The sequence below is a fragment of the Eurosta solidaginis genome, chromosome 2 (genome assembly GCF_040869045.1).
Source record: "Eurosta solidaginis isolate ZX-2024a chromosome 2, ASM4086904v1, whole genome shotgun sequence".
NCBI classification, from domain to species: Eukaryota; Metazoa; Arthropoda; class Insecta; order Diptera; family Tephritidae; genus Eurosta; species Eurosta solidaginis.
Window position 1 is genome coordinate 223,257,431 of NC_090320.1, and position 18,058 is coordinate 223,275,488.

General features: G+C 37.5%; 1 protein-coding gene across 1 annotated transcript in view; it reads right to left on the minus strand.

Annotated features, from left to right (window-relative positions):
- Dhc36C (Dynein heavy chain at 36C) overlaps positions 1 to 18,058 on the minus strand; it is a 99,000-nt gene that overhangs the window by 76,650 nt on the left and 4,292 nt on the right. Inside the window, exons 4-8 of the mRNA XM_067769206.1 lie at positions 10,073 to 10,235; positions 9,766 to 9,999; positions 3,504 to 4,208; positions 1,446 to 1,709; positions 1,064 to 1,384 (exon numbers count right to left, since the gene is read on the minus strand). Coding sequence (XP_067625307.1) covers positions 1,064 to 1,384; positions 1,446 to 1,709; positions 3,504 to 4,208; positions 9,766 to 9,999; positions 10,073 to 10,235 — 1,687 coding nt within the window. The remainder of the gene's footprint in view (positions 1 to 1,063; positions 1,385 to 1,445; positions 1,710 to 3,503; positions 4,209 to 9,765; positions 10,000 to 10,072; positions 10,236 to 18,058) is intronic.

The window sequence follows — 18,058 nt, forward strand, 5'->3', positions numbered from 1 at the left end:
CGGACAGACGGACGGACGGACGGGCGGACGGACATGGCTCAATCAAATTTTTTTTCGATAATGATGATTTTGATATATGGAAGTCTATATCTATCTCGATTCCGTTATACCTGCACAACCAACCGTTACCCAATCAATGTTAATATACTCTGTGTGCAAAGCAGTCTGAATATAATGAATTAGTTCTTGGAAAAAACGTAAGAGTTTTTACCCGTCTTTGGAATAGAGATGAAAACCTGATTTGCTGCTTACATAAAGATGAATTAGTTCTGGGAAAAAAACGTGAGAGCTTTTACCTGTCTTTGGAATAGAGATGATGACTCTGACCACATTCTAAAACTTAGTACAAAGCCCAACCTCGGACAGTTGCCGCTCTGTTACAGAAGATAGATAATAGAAGCAGATTAAAACAGGCTGGTCTCTATCGTTTATACCTAAGCTGTCGTGGTGAAAATAAGCATCTGTTCTCATGGCAATTCCTGCTCCACGTCACCTTGCTTTGGCAGTGACTTTAGGGAAATTTGTTGGCGGTGGCTCGCAGATATCTTTGTCACTGTGACGTACAAAGCTCGATATCCTCAAACTAATATCCATTTAAGACCACTGCTTGAGTGTGTAAATAAACTATTTTTTCGGCTTGCAATATCACAGTAGTCACTGCTCAGTAACCTATATATTGAAAGAAGAACGCAAGCTAAATAGGAAGATTTGTGTTACTGTAGCCACACTTCGTTCATACTAAACTCAGACATGCCTAATGTGTCTCCATACAAAACGAACCCCCTTTTCCATAATTTATTGAAACAAACGGCTCACAGAACTAGTAAAAGAGCAGAAGACTCTATTGAAACGTAAGCTTCTGTCGTTAGCAGATTTTGATGGCAATTCGATTAGTCAACGTCACGACTAAGCAGGGGGAATTAATGTTACAACAATACAAACAAGATTAACTTATTAAAAGTATGATGGCAAAAGTGGTACTACTTTCCTCTCATCCTCCTTTTTAAGGCCATAACCCTATTTTTAGTTTTTCATCTATTAATTCCATCATCCTTATACTTACGTCTTTAATTAAATTCGCAGTAGCCGGTTTTTCACTCATCTGCTTCTCCAACTTTTGTATTACACGATAAATATTCGCTAAATCAGTTTCAATTTCATCTGGATCATATGTGCCAACTTGGGAGTGCATCCACGCGTCATGTTTCTCTATGAACTCTTGACCCGTGTCGAATAAGGTTTTAAATGGTTTAAGCTGATCATGCGTCTTTTTACGTATTGGATACTGAGTGAGATCCCAACCATAGGCAGTTTCTTCCTCGTTGATGCGATCGATTGTATCCATTGCGGTAACTAAACGGTTGTCCAACAATGTTGCACGACGCTGGTAATGAATTTTTTAACTTTAATTTATCTAAAGTTCTGAATTGTTATACACATCTTACCTTATAGCGTGCCAAATTTTTGATATCACCCCAATTCTCATATTCCTGAACTTGTTCATAATAATTTTGCAATTCACGTCGGAAGGCTTCTATTCGTTTCTTTAGACGCTCTTGGTACTCAATAGTCTTGTCAGCAATAATTATACGATGCTCATCGAATACAGATGGCATTTTTAGATACCATTGGAAGCTATTACTGTTATTTTTTATATCCAATGGTGAGTAGATAATATTATCCATCAGCCATAGAATGTGATTCATATTCTGCAAAGAGAGTACAGAAAGAATTTCTAAGACCAATATAACCGATCACGAAATAATTTCAATAGCTTAATGAAATTGTCGCAAAACGATAAAGAAAACGAAGCAAAACTCAAATGGTCCGAAGAAAGCCGTGTAGTATCAAAACATGCCCTAAATAATCTAGAAAATATCTCCAGAGCAATTCCGAAATAGTTTTGAAGTAATACTGACCTGTATCTTAATTAATTCCGAATAATACTTTCAAGAATTATTCTAAAGTACCATCAAAATAATCAGAGAACTCCCACTAAATGATTCAGAAATAGTCCCAAAATTATCCGTGAACAATCCCGACACTATTATGAAAGCATTCTTGAAATTTTCCAAAAATAGTCCCGAGATGCTCTAAACATAGTCTCAAAAAGATCCGGAGATATTTATATCAGAAATGATCTTGAAATGTCCGAAACAGTTCCCCAATGATCCCATAAAATAACTTCGAACTGTTCATATACACAAACCAAAAACACCGTATTGGTCTCTAAAGCAATACCGCGAAGTAAGTCTCGTATGGTCTTTGAAAAAAATCGAAATGCTACTGAAATTATCCCTAGCATAAGTTAGATATGATTATGTGATAGCCCGAAAATTGCCACTTATTGATTTTCAATGAATCTGAAACTATTCGAATATTTTACCAATATATTCTCGAATGATACGAAGACAGTCCTGTATTCCAAATTTATCCGAAAATATTTCAAAGTGATCTGAAAACAAGCCAAAAGTTATCAAAAAGAGTCCAGAAATATTTGCCACTTGGTAGTCCAGAAATGGTATGGAAATAGTCTCCAAATGGTCACGAAAAAAATTCCAAAATGATTTCTAAAACAATCCCGAAAATATCAGAAAATAATGGTATGATTCTTAAAAGCCTCGAAATAATTATGAAAGTATACCCGATATGATCCCGAAGTGATACCGTAGAGTTCAAAAAAAAAATAACGGAAAAAAGTACCGAAATTATACAAAATGTTTTGAGAACAAACAAAAAACCCGAAATAATACCGAAAACAATCTCTGAGGCCCACTTGCGGATCGAAAAGTTCACAGGACGGCGAATGCAATTGTCAATTGATATGTTTCCATCGTTCTCTGAGGCGAAACGAACGCTCGTTTCGTAATGGAGAATCATGCCCTAAACCTTCATTCGTAGCTAACTCTAAAAAAAAGTTAACTTTTCGTTCTGCAAGTGGGTATAAGTGATTTAAAGATTGTTCTCGAAATGGTATTCAAATTATCGCAGAATGATCCTGAAATGACATTAAAACTAACGCGAAATTTTCAGGAGATCGTACCAAAATGATAGCGAAGTGAGACTGGAAAGAGTTCCGAAACGACCAGTAGATAGCCCCAAAATAGTCCGCATCGTCTCACAATGCTAAATGATTCGGAGGTTGACCGAAATAGTTTCGGATACTAAACCGATTCCGAAATTATACGGAAGTCTGTTCCCAAAAGAGAACTCGAAAGTAAGACCACCTGCTCCTAACTTGAAATAACATGTAACAGGATCTCTATAACAAACTACCGCTCGTCCCGCTTTTACGAAATTGCTCAGAGCCCGACCTATATATGTACTTCAGACTTATAACTCAAAGTTGACTAGAGTTTAACCCTGATATTTCAGCCGCTTAAGCTGAGATAAGCAGCAAAATTTTATGTTATCGAACTAAGGGGAAAGGTTAAACTCTATAGTCAACTTTAACTGGCACTTATAAACCGGGCATAAATAACCATAAGCCCTAGTCCACTCACCACTTTCAAACGTTGTTCCATTTCTGGTATCAATGCCTCTTCGGCATTGATCACAAATTCCTTGAGTGCCATCAACTCAGCCGTTGTCTGTGGTATTGTCAAAGCTTTCTTTGCAATGCTTTCATATTCTTTACCCAACTTGGAGATTTGCAACTGCTGATCGGCAACCATTTTCTCCAACAAATCCTTTTGCATATATTTAGCAAACTGTTCTAAATTTGTTATGAATTTTTCACGATGGAACTCATAGAGGCCCATACGTAGTACGCCCCAAATATCTTGTATTATTTGTTCCTCTTTACGTCGATATGCCAACACCATTTCACAATATTGTTCAAAAGTTGGTTCAGATTCGATAAATCTTGAGATACGTTCGGCATCAACCCCATTCATTAGATCAATGAACTGATCGAAGTCTTGCAGTCGCAATTCGGGTCCAATGCGTTGCTCTTCCAACAAGGCGCAAATGCGGTTACGTGCTTCGGAAATAATCGACTCAGGTATAGCAGGATTTAAAATGAACTTATCGGAGATTTTCAATTCCGTATAAAGTTTATTCTCTATACGTGGCATCTGATCAATAGAAATGACGATGGATTCAATAACTCGTAAGAGTTCATTTTGCACTTTGGAAAAATTCGGATTGAATGTAATGCTGTCTTCATCTTCGAGTATGAGACTTATCTTAATGCCGGGATTAGTTTTCTGCAAAAGAGAAAGTTAAATTACTTGAAAATATAGGGAGATAAATAAAGCTTTAGTGATTTTTGTTTCCAACTAATATTTGCAACTTGCACACTTTGGATGTTCCATCGTCAAGGGTGGGACAATTGTACGCAATATTTTATCTTTTTTGTTGTTGTTGTAGCAGTGCTTCGCCCCATCCAATAGGTGCGACCGATCACAAATTGTCATCAATGTTCTCTAACGGGAGCCCAAGGAAACTTGCTGTTTCAACAGGGGTGGACCATAATGAGAGGGGTGTTAGAGGCGTTGGTTCCACAATACAGTTAAAGAGATAGTTGGTGTCATGTGGGACACATTACAAGCAGGACATATGTTTGTATGTCGGGGTTGATTCTGGATAGGTAAAAGTTTAACCTGTTACAGTACCCAGATCGAAGTTGGGCTAGAGTGACGCGCGTTTCTCTAGGGAGAGTGCGTTCCTCCTCTGATAGTTTTGGGTATTGTTCTTTAAGTACAGGATTCACCGGGCAATTCCTTGCATAGAAGTCCGACGCCTGTTTGTGGATTTCACTGAGGAGCTGTTTGTGTTTTTAGCTTCATACGGTTGCGTTCTCAGGTGCCGTATTTCCTCATAATGCTTACGGAGATTACTCCTTAGCCCCTGGGCTGTATAGGCTCATCAATCAGATGTCTGTTGGGATGCCCAGGTTTCTGGGTATACAACAGAAACTGTTTGGTTAGCATTTCATTTCTCTCCCAGATTTAATTCTTTAATATCTTTCTATGCTAATTTGTATGGTGATCGTAAAGACAAAATAACTGTTTCATAGCAGCCCTAAATGTGTTCTTTTAGAAGGAACAGTTACTTTTCACGAATTTTCTCACTAAAATATCAATACCTTTTTATACTCAGCTAAGCGGAGCTCACAGAGTATATTAATTTTGTTCGCATAACGGTACCCCGCAACGGCATAAACTAATCGAGATAGATATAGCCTTCTATATATCAAAATAATCTGGGCGAAAAAAAAAATTCGTTTAGCCATCTCCGTCCGTCTGCCCGTAAATACGATAACTTGAGTAAATTTTGAGGCATCTTAATGAGATTTGGTATCTAAGTTCCTGGGCACTAATCTCAGATCGCTATTTAAAATGAACGACATCGGACTATAACCATGCCCACTTTTTCGATATCGAAAAAAACCGAAAAAGTGCGATAATTCGTTACCAAAGACGGATAAAGCGATGAAACTTGGTAGGTGGGTTGACCTTATGACGCAGAATAGAAAATTAGTAGGGCAATGGGCGTGGCACCGCCCACTTTTAAAAGAAGGCAATTACACCCGAACTTATCCTTCCTTACTTATTTCTCTTAAAGTTAGGTCACGTAAGCAGTTTTTCATATGTTGATGTTGTTGTAGCGATAAGGACGCTCCCCGAAGGTCTTGGGGAGTGTTATCGATGTTGATGGTATTTCGCCGAATGCAGATCCGGTACGTTCCGCATGGGACCTTTTGGCCATACCGCCCTCCCACCCCCTAGATCCATGAGGAGTTCGGGGTCGCCAGAGCCTCGGTTGTTAATGTAACAGGATTCGCCACGGATAGCTGAGGTTGACAATTGGGTTTGGAGAAGCTATATATTGCGCTGGCAACCTGAAAGGGTTGCGCTACATAACCCCTTGAATCTATTTGGTATTTTAGTCGCCTCTTACGACAGGCATACCTACCGCGGGTATATTCTAACCCCCTAACCCGCTGGGTGCCAGTTTTTCATATAGAGGCGTTTAACGCAATCTTATGCAGTATGAGCATATTGTACGTATTTTTATGGAGAACGGCAGATTGGCGACACTGGCACCATCTGAGATGAAAAAGTAGCAAACTTTCAAATTGTTACAGGCAAAGCATAAGAAGAAGAATTAAAATTTGCTATGGCTAAGGGTGCTTTCAAATTTTGCAAGTGAAATTATTTTTCCCACGTGTTGGTACTTTTTACACATTTTTCACAGTTAAAAAATTGCTATTTAATACTAATTTCATAAAGAGGGTTAATGAAATAATTAGTAAACTTTTCTACATTAAGGCCTTATGTGAATGAGCAAGGCGAAATAAACTTCAATTTCCAAGTCTAAAACTCCATCTTGCGTGAATCGTGGCGATATTACTGACATGCATAAGACTGCGTTGAACGCATCTATATGAAAAAGTTTATTGTTGCTGTGCCATAAGAGTTTAAATCGGATTCAACGGCCATGAAAAAATAACTTCGAATAAGTCAAAACTGGCTAAATTTAAAACGAGTTTCTAACATTGTGTAACAAATTTGAAAAGAAAGAACGACTTGCTAAACTTAAAATAACAGCTTTCGACTTTTTTTTTGTCACGGGTGGGACAAAGCGAATACTGTTCGATACATTTGTTAGTAAAAAATATAGGGCTTACATAATTTGATACTTAAATCAGCTTCATTATATAAAGACCAGTTATGGTAATTATTTTTCTTCCGATTCTCATGAAATTTTGTGAGCATATTGGGTAGGTCTGAGAATCGGCCAACGTCTACCTTTTTTTCGCTACGTGTCTAGGGTCTTCAGATCAAAACGTGGACCCGGGTATCCCTAGAATGTGTTTATACAATATGGATATCAAATGAAAGCTGTTGATGAGTGCTATAGTACAAGATAATTTTCATACCCCTGGGAGGCTAGGGTCTCGAGATATAGCCCAAAACGTGGACCCGGGTACCCCTAGAATGTGTTTATACAATATGGATATCAAATGAAAACTGTTGATGAGTGCTATAGTACAGGATAATTTTCATACAACTGGGAGGCTAGGGTCTCGATATATAGCCCAAAACGTGGACCCGGGTACCCCTAGAATGTGTTTATACAATATGGATATCAAATGAAAACTGTTGATGAGTGCTATAGTACAGGATAATTTTCATACAACTGGGAGGCTAGGGTCTCGAGATATAGCCCAAAGCGTGGACCCTGGTACCCCTAGAATGTGTTTATATAATATGGATATCAAATGAAAGCTGTTGATGAGTGCTATAGTACAGGATAATTTTCATACAACGGGGAGGCTAGGGTCTCGAGATATAGCCCAAAACGTGGACCCGGGTACCCCTAGATTGTGTTTATACAATATGGATATCAAATGAAAACTGTTGATGAGTGCTATAGTACAGGATAATTTTCATACAACTGGGAGGCTAGGGTCTCGAGATATAGCCCAAAACGTGGACCCGGGTACCCCTAGAATGTGTTTATACAATATGGATATCAAATGAAAACTGTTGATGAGTGCTATAGTACAGGATAATTTTCATACAACTGGGAGGCTAGGGTCTCGAGATATAGCCCAAAACGTGGACCCGGGTACCCCTAGAATGTGTTTATACAATATGGATATCAAATGAAAACTTTTGATGAGTGCTATAGTACAAGATAATTTTCATACAACTGGGAGGCTAGGGTCTCGAGATATAGCCCAAAACGTGGACCCGGGTACCCCTAGAATGTGTTTATACAATATGGATATCAAATGAAAACTGTTGATGAGTGCTATAGTACAGGATAATTTTCATACAACTGGGAGGCTAGGGTCTCGAGATATTGCCCAAAACGTGGACCCGGGTACTCCTAGAATGTGTTTATACAATATGGATATCAAATGAAAACTGTTGATGAGTGCTATAGTACAGGATAATTTTCATACAACTGGGAGGCTAGGGTCTCGAGATATAGCCCAAAACGTGGACCCGGGTACCCCTAGAATGTGTTTATACAATATGGATATCAAATGAAAACTGTTGATGAGTGCTATAGTACAGAATAATTTTCATACAACTGGGAGGCTAGGGTCTCGAGATATAGCCCAAAATGTGGACCCGGGTACCCCTAGAATGTGTTTATACAATATGGATATCAAATGAAAACTGTTGATGTGTGCTATAGTACAGGATAATTTTCATACAACTGGGAGGCTAGGGTCTCGATATATAGCCCAAAACGTGGACCCGGGTACCACTAGAATGTGTGTATACAATATGGATATCAAATGAAAACTGTTGATGAGTGCTATAGTACAGGATAATTTTCATACAACTGGGAGGCTAGGGTCTCGAGATATAGCCCAAAACGTGGACCCTGGTACCCCTAGAATGTGTTTATACAATATGGATATCAAATGAAAACTGTTGAGTGCTATAGTACAGGATAATTTTCATACAACTGGGAGGCTAGAGTCTTGAGATATAGCCCAAAACGTGGACCCGGGTACCCCTAGAATGTGTTTATACAATATGGATATCAAATGAAAACTGTTGATGAGTGCTATAGTACAGGTTAATTTTCATACAACTGGGAGGCTAGGGTCTCGAGATATAGCCCAAAACGTGGACCCAGGTACCCCTAGAATGTGTTTATACAATATGGATATCAAATGAAAACTGTTGATGAGTGCTATAGTACAGGATAATTTTCATACAACTGGGAGGCTAGGGTCTCGAGATATAGCCCAAAACGTGGACCCTGGTACCCCTAGAATGTGTTTATACAATATGGATATCAAATGAAAACTGTTGATGAGTGCTATAGTACAGGATAATTTTCATACAACTGGGTGGCTAGGGTCTCGAGATATAGCCAAAAACGTGGACCCGGGTACCCCTAGAATGTGCTTATATAATATGGATATCATATGAAAGCTGTTGATGAGTGCTATAGTACAGGATAATTTTCATACAACTGGGAGGCTTGGGTCTCGAGATATAGCCCAAAACGTGGAAAAGGGTACACCTAGAATGTGTTTGTTGTGCTGTTGATATGTGCTTTAGTACAGAGTAAGTTTTACACCGCTGGGTGACTACGGTCTCGATATGTAGGCCAAAACATGGTATCAAATTGAAGCTGTTGATGTGTACTATAATACAGAGTAAGTTTTACACCGCTGAGTGGCTAAAGTTCATTGTGATATTCGATTTAGTCGCATCAACCTGGCAAAACTGATAAATATGCATGCAAAGCCGAAATAAAGACAAGAATTAATAATACCCATATACCTATTTATATACGTCCTATTCGATTTGCCTGAAATTTCATATATAAATTTTGCCTATATTAGTATTTACGATGCTTTTTTCCGGGAAGTATACCAGAAAGGGACTGGGACTGGGATTAGGACTAGGACTGGGACTGAGACTGAGACTCGGAGTGGCAATAAAAGATGAAGAAGAAGGAGAAAAACTTGAGAGAAGAGAAAAGAGAGAAGGAGACTGTGAAAGAGATAGAATGAGACGAAGATGGAGATGAAGCGAAAAAGACGGAAGGAGAAGTGAATAAAAAGATTAAAAAAAGTGTAGAGGGGTAGGGCAGAGTTAGACGGAAAAGGCTTATTAAAATGTATGCAGATAGGCCAATTTAGGGCAGAACAACGTCTGCCGGGTCTGCTAGTTTTAATATAAAATTTAATATTTTTAGGATATTTGAAGGTTTTTACAACAACACTGTCTCCAGTTTTATAATCATGGAACCTCCCCGTTCACTTATTTGAATTTGACTTACTCCAAAATCGCATATAAAGTTTGTATAATTATTCAAGCTTCGTATACAAATGTCCTCCAATTGCTGTGTCATTAGGGCGGCGACACAATTGTAAAATCGTTGCAATAGCTTCATTCGTCTCACATCGGGCAGGAGACCACGTCTACTGGCACGCAATAAGATTTGATGAATCTCACCATACCATTCTTTTTCAAGATGTTGTTTTGTCATATCAATGTGTCTTCCGCACTCATACTGTGCAGATATAACCGTAAGGAATGGTTATTATTATTTAAAAAATATACATTTTCCAAAAACAAGAACTTACGGTGAATTCAAATATTTCAAAGGGTTCCTTAACTTTTGCCAGCTCTTTGACATTAACGAAGCACAAATCTTTGTATTTTGCGCTCCATAAATCGAGAATACTGGCAACGCTACGATGAATGCAAAAGAGTATTCTCTTAAGTTTACAGCGATTCTCGTCGTAGCTGAAACAAAATAAAAACAAATGAATGCATTTAAGAAAAAATAATATTCAGAAATAAAACTCCCAATCCAAATTAAAATACAGCCTAACCCCTTCCCTTTGATACGCATCATTAAAGGGTCAGTTAGACTTCCTTAACCCTAACGCCATAGTCGTAACCATATTTTTACTTATCCATATCAAATTGGCGGCCACCGTGGTGTGATGGAAGCGTGCTCTGCCTACCACACCGAGAATACTGGGTTAACACCCAGGGCAAAGCAACATCACAATTTTAGAAATAAGGTTTTTCAATTATAAGAAATTTTTTCTAAGCGGAGTCGCCCCTCGGCAGTGTTTGGCAAGCACTCCGAGTGTATTTCTGTCATGAAAAGCTGTCAGTGAAAACTCATCTGCCTTGCAGATGCCGTTCGGAATATTTATTAGTTTTTAGCAATTGAAATTTAAAATATCGTTCTAACTATAACACAAACTATATATACCTATGTATATACATTTCAAAGCTACACAAAGCTCCCAACAATTAATAAAATTTTCATCACTTTTCCAGACTAAATAAAAACTTTCAAAAAATTTCTGAGTGTGCAGTTTTGTAGCTCATCTAACTGTAGTGTAATAATATGCAAGTTTCAAGAGGGTGTTCCCAATTTTTTCCATACACCGCATGAACAAAATTTGTTTTTATATGGAAGATACGGGCAACAACCTCGGGGGGAAAAAAAATTAACGGTAATTCTCATCTACTTGAAACTTGCACACTATTACACTACAATTGAATGGGCTTCAAGACTGCACATTCAGAAATATTCTAAAAGCTGTTAATAAAAAGTTTCGAAAATTGAGAAAAATTTTATTAATTATACTCAGAGTGCTTTGCACACAGAGTATAGAAACTTTGATTGGGTAAAGGTTGGTTGTACAGGTATAAAGGAATCGAGATAGATATGGACTTCCATATATCAAAATCATCATTATCCAAAAAAAAATTTATTGAGCTTATCTGAACCCCGAATAGATTGGTATTGAAAATGAGCGAAATCGGATGATAACCACGCCCACTTTTTATATATAAAACATTTTGGAAAACACAAAAAACCTGATTTTTTAGTAAATAATACACCTAGAATGTTGAAATTTGACGTGTGGACTGATATTGAGACTCTTGATAAAAATTTGAAAACATTTTTAAAAATGGGCGGGGCACCGCCCACTTGTGATAAAAATTCAATTTTATAAATATAATTAATCATAAATCAAAAATTGTTAAACCTATCGTAACAAAATTCAGCAGAGAGGTTGTCTTTACTATAAGGGATGCCTTGAAGAAAAATTAATCGGTTAAGGTCCACGCCCACTTTTATATAAAAGATTTTTAAAAAGGTCGTGGACGAATAAAATAAGTTATATCTTTGCAAAAAACAAAGCATTATATCAATGGTATTTCATTTCCCAAGTGGATTTATAACAATAAATAGGAAAAACTTAAAATTAAAAAAAATGGACACCGCCCCTTTTATGACTAAGCAATTTTCTATGTTTCGGGAGCCATAACTCGAAGAAAAATTAACGGATCGTAATAAAATTTGGTACACAAATTTTCCCTATAGCAGAAAATATTTCTAGTAAAAGTGGACGGAATCGGTGAAAGACCACGGCAACTTAGATATAAAACAAGTTTAAAAGGTTCATAGACTAGAATAATACTTGGCAAAAAATAGTTTTGAATCGTTGATATTTCCCTTATCAAGTTTTATTGTAAGAGAAAATGGGGAGACATTTTTTTTAAATGGGCGAATACATATTTATATAATTATAAAAATTTTAGAGTAAAACAAGTAAAGATGTCTAAGTTCGGTTGTAACCGAACATTATATACTCAGCGTGAGCTTCAATTGTACATTTCATTTCAGATAAATTTCTTTTCTACATAACACGTGGCACCGCCCATTTAAAAAAAATGTCTCCCCATTTTCTCTTACAATAAAACTTGATAAGGGAAATATCAACGATTCAAAACTATTTTTTGCCAAGTATTATTCTAGACTACGACCCTTTTAAACTTGTTTTATATCTAAGTTGCCGTGGTCTTTAACCGATCCCGTCCATTTTTACTAGAAATATTTTCTGCTATAAGGAAAATATGTTTACACAATTTCATTACGATACGTTAATTTTTCTTCTAGTTATGGCTTCCGAAACATAGAAAATTGCTTAGTCATAAAAGGGGCGGTGCCACGCCCATTTTTTTTTAAATTTGAAGTTTTTGCTATTTATTGTTAAAAATACACTTGATATAAAGCTGTTATTTGCAAATATATAGCTTATTTTATTCGTCTACGACCCTTTTAAAAATCTTTTATGTAAAAGTGGGCGTGGTCCTTAACCGATTTCGTTAATTTTTCTTCACAGCATTCCTTATAATAAAGGCAACCTCTCTGCCGAATTTTGTTACGATAGGTTTCACGATTTTTGATTAATGAATAATAATATTTGTAAAATTGATTTTATCACAAGTGGGCGGTGCAACGCCCATTTAAAAAAAATTTCTAATTTTTATCAAATTTCAACATTCTAGGCGTATTATTTACTAAATAATCAGGTTTTATATGTTTTCCAAAATGTTATATATATAAAAAGTGGGCGTGGTTATCATCCGATTTCACTCATTTTCAATAACAATCTATTCTGGGTCCAGATAAGCTCGTGTACCAAATTTGGTGAAAATATCTCAATATTTACTCAAGTTATCGTGTTAACGGACAGACGGACGGACGGACATGGGTCAATCAAATTTTTTTTCGATACTGATGATTTTGATATATGGAAGTCTATATCTATCTCGATTCCTTTATACCTGTACAACCAACCGTTATCCAATCAAAGCTAATATACTCTGTGTGCAAAGCACTCTGAGTATAAAAAAGCTCTTTCATATACAAAGTTCCTATGCACGTGGTTTGAACTCTTTTTGTAAATTTGTTTATTTTTTCACAAGCTTTTGACCACATGCGCAAACAGTAGACGCTATTACGATCAAAAGTGACAACTCACGGCGTTGCCATTGAGAAAAAATGTATGCAATTTTATATTATATGCTGGCAACCCCTTGAATCAATTGGGCATTTTATACTATTTTCACATAAAAGCAGTTTTCTACATTAAGGCGCTTATTGAGCTCAATCTTCCCTACAAAATTCGAATCTATAATTATTTCATTAGTGACTAATCGAATGCCTAATGAAATCAAAAGCCCAATGCCACTCTGTTTGCAGCGTTCAGTTTCTTAGTTTTTGGTGTGTTCAGTGCTTAAAAATGTCATTTGTCAAAGTAAATGTCATTGTCTGTCATATAGCATTTTCATTTTATTCGCTTGACATTTCATCCTTCATACTAATCGAGCAGTTACTTCTGTGCGAAAGTAAACAATTTACGATTTCATTAGAAGGTTAAATGAAATCATTAAGTTTCTGTGTGAAAACAGTATTAATCGCCTCTTAGGAATGGCAAACCAGCCGCGGGTATACTCTAAGCCCGCTGGGGGTTAAATAGTGTGAAAGCGCCCAATGATGTGTTGAATTGGCGCCAATTAATTATGTAAATTATATGGATATTTGTATTTAATTGTTATTGAAACGAATTGCTGGAAATTTCGATAATTTTGCGCCTTCTATTATAGTTCGCATGACTGAACTGTCGAATAAACAAACGCATATGTATATAAAAAGCTCTTTATTAACAGCACAACTATGGTAGTAAATCTTCACAATTTAATGTATTCGCGTGACAAAATCAATATAATCAATGATAGCGTTAGGTTAGGTATTCCTTAGCTAGCGCTGCATTTTTATTATTCATTTTCCTCGTTCACCTATTTCTCCAAGGATCTAGACTTCTCGCGAACAGACTTTTCGAATGGTTGCTTATTTATTTCTCGTTTCTGCATCTCATATTGGATTTTGCTATATACATGTATATCTCAAGTGTATGTAATTTCATTTGCCCTCCTTATTGCTGTACATATAGGTGAGTAACGTCTGCGCTCTTTATTGCTGTACATATGTGTGAGTAATTTCTGCTCTTTTTTTGCTGTTCACATGTTTCCGTGATTTTTTATAGTCTTATCAGCTTACATTGCTGTTGTGGTTGTGCAGCATTTATTTATTATATTATATTTTCATATTATATATATTTTTATATTATATATTTTTTATCGTCCCGATCAAACAAATTTCTCTATCCAAACGTAGTCAGCCGTTCCATATGAACGTATTTAATTTTGTTGTGTGGTTTGCCAATGGTTTGTAGGCGATAAACAACTTCGTTGATACGTTTTACAACTTAGTACGGGCCCTCCCAGTTACATTGAAGTTTCGGGGAGGAACCTTTCTTTCGTTGTGGGTTGTATAAAAACTTTAAATTTCCCTACAAAAAAACTTTTCGAACGTGCATTGCCCTCATCTCTTCCTTCAAGACAATAGTAGTTTTTCTGGTATTTCCTTCCTCATCGGCATTAGTCAAACTTCAAGTCAGCTGGTGGTAGAAGGTCTCTGCCAAAAATTACCTATGCGGGAGTTTGGCCCGTTGTCTCATGTACTGTCGATCGCTATTTGTATATTTACGCAATTTGTCTACTTCTTTCCTTAATTTCTCCCACGGTTCTATTGAATAGTTCCACCATACCATTGGCTCCCCAGCGGGTTAGGGGTCAGAATATACCCGCGGTAGGTATGCCTGTCGTAAGAGGCGAATAAAATACCAGATTCAAGGGGTTGTGTAGCGCAACCTTTTCAGGTTGCCAGCGCAATATACAGCTTCTCAAAACCCAATTGTCAACCTCACCTATCCGTGGCGAATCCTGTTTCATTTACAGCCAAGGCTCTGGCGACCCCGAACTCCTCATGGATATAGGGGGTGGAAGAGCGGGATAACCAAGAAGGTCGCACGTGGTCATAAAAAATCGTTCCCGATATGGTCGGGCTTGGTACCGGAACATACCAGATCTGCATCCGGCAAAGGACCACCAACATCGATAACACTCCCAAGGCCTTCGGGGAGTGTCCTTGTCGCTACAACAACAACAACAACCATAATACCATTGGACGGAGGATGCAATGCAGTTTTTCGAGTTTTTCGAATGCCCAATGTCTTACACATTTCTTGGAATACAGATGATTTAAAATTCCTGCCTTGGTCAGAATGTAACTCGATTTGTACACCATATCCTATAACTCTTGCGTTTGTAAACACTTCTGCAATTGTCTGCATCAATTATCTCAAACAGTACTTCATCAAGACGTATCCTGGAATGGAAAGAATTCGCTCAGGCCAGACCATACATCTATACTGGGTTTCCAGCCATAAAGAGATAGAAGGTTACGAAAAAGTCATTGAGTTGGCAAAAGCGGGTGCAGCAGCACTCGATAAATCAACGGCAGACGTCCCAATCCGTTTGGAAGAAATTGAAAGGAGAAAGGACTTCCATGCACCAAGCAGGAAATGAGTTGATAGAATCGCGGGGCTGTAAAATTTATTAACACACGTGCAAGTCCTACGACGTCAGACTGTTAGTTCCTTATATCTCTAAAGATAGAAGACTTAGGGCTCACGGGACATTGCCTTTTGCCGTCACATGCTTATAAGTTAGGCCTGGTTAGTAACAGCAGAAGTAGCAGGTGTGAGCTACAGGAAAAAACGGTTTAGAATTGGTAGCTCTCTAGGCAGCTATTAAGCTAGGTCAGTATTCGACAAGGGGAGGTACTTATTTTATAATGTAAGTTCTAAGGTAATGGTCGTGATACAAGGTTCAGTAAGACTATGGATACATTGTCTATTTGCGAGGTCTTTATTGACCGACCTTATCTTGGTTTAGAATAGAGTATACCTCCGGCCATTTGCTGAAATAATCCATAACCAACTAGTGCGTACATATTTATTTCCGCGTTTGGTAGTAGGAAATGAACCAGCGACAACCATTGCGATCATTTTAAGTGGTTTACCAGAGTTATATTGCTTCATTTGCTCACGGCTCTGGGGCTTCAGCCTTTTTACTTTAATCCAAATGTCGCACTTGGCAATAAATTTTGAGACCGACCCTCGACAATCAACCCAATAGAACCTCTGCTTAATTTTCCACAATGTCTTTGTGGTTCCAAGACGTCCTAAGCTTGCACCGTTATGGAGTTTATTGAGAACAACGGGGATCATTTTTCTTGGTCTTCGGAGAACTATCAGTTTTCGCATACATTGACTAATCTCACTCTCCAATATTGCATGTAAGCAGCCGAATATCTATTGCTAACTGTTCCTCTGTGCCCAACATGACATAGTTGGTCGTTCGTTTCGTTCGAGCCATTGCATCACATGTACTAGATCTGCATCTTCTGACTGACATTTCCTTAGTTTCTCCATGACCCATTTATCCGTTGACATTATTACAATCAACCGAACGTATTTTATGTCTTCTTTGGCCTCAGCTTTCGAACAGTGACTTCTTCCACTGTGATATCAATATTTCTATTGATACTTAATAAAGTCCACTCAGCCTATCTTCTCCGGTTGAATTCCTTATCCAATTTTTCAAACGCCTCAATGTTAAAGTACTTCGTTCACTGCTGGTAATGGCTACTGCTAACGTGACTCCAATTTTCAAAACCTTGAAAAAGTGTGGAAAAAATTCTTCATTACAAAGATTTAATGCGTCGTTGAATGTCTTTGGGTGATCTTCTGCTGCAACCCAACGTTGTCTCCATACTAGGACTTCATTTTCCAACATAGATACCGCTGTTCCAGTAAGTGCTGGCTACTGATCCATTATTATTTCGACAGTTTCAGAAACGTTTTCACCTACTTCAATAATGGAAAATGTGTTTTTATGCTTGATGAATCTATTAGACACTGAAGATATGAAGTGATCGATGAAAGGGATGAATATTATTTTGCGAAAATATTCTTCTGCTGAGCTGTTTTCGTAGTTTTCTCGATTTTTTTTATGACTCACAATCCTAGGAACTTCAATATTCGCTCCGATAGATTCAGCGAATTCTTTAGCATCAAGAAACATTTCTTTGAACTTTGACCTAGCCTTTTCCCTCATTTCTTTCAACAAAACAGGCAGATTATTAGCCGCTGATACTGCTGCAGGAAGATCAACACTTTTCCCTTGAAGGTAAGAGGTTAATGGTTGAACAAAAGAAAAAATTTCGTTAATAACAACCATTGCCACAATGAATCCTACAGTCCTCAAAATGTGTAGATAACTGAAAGCATTTCTAGAACTTTCAGCGTTTCCACAGTCATGTTTTTTTTTAACTGAAATAAATGGGAGCAAACATTTCTTGGAAGCAGATCACAGCATCTAGTCTTTCCGTCCATTTTGTTTCACACAATCGCTTCAAACGTTCTTTTTTTGTTGGATAATGCAGAGTTTCGACGGCATCCTTGAGAATAGCTTCGCGTTTTGCTGAAGGTCTGAAGAAAGAAATTATCTGCTTTATGTACCCAAGACAGTTTCTTACGAGAGAAATGGAGCACTCTTCACCAACCGCCAAATTCAAGGAATGGCTTGCGCAATGTACATAAAGTGCAGACGGATACTTTTCCATCACTGCAGCAGCGCAACAATTACATTCTCCACTCATTGCAGCTGCCCCGTCGTATCCTTGAGAAACCAAAAACTCCAGGTTGATTCTCAGCTTCTTTGAAATATTTATCAAGTCCTCTACCAGTGCAATCTTCGATCGGGATAAACTGTAGAAAATCAATTCTGCAATTTTTTCAGTATAACGGAAACACATGAATATGAGGACTCGTGTAAGATGTGACGCG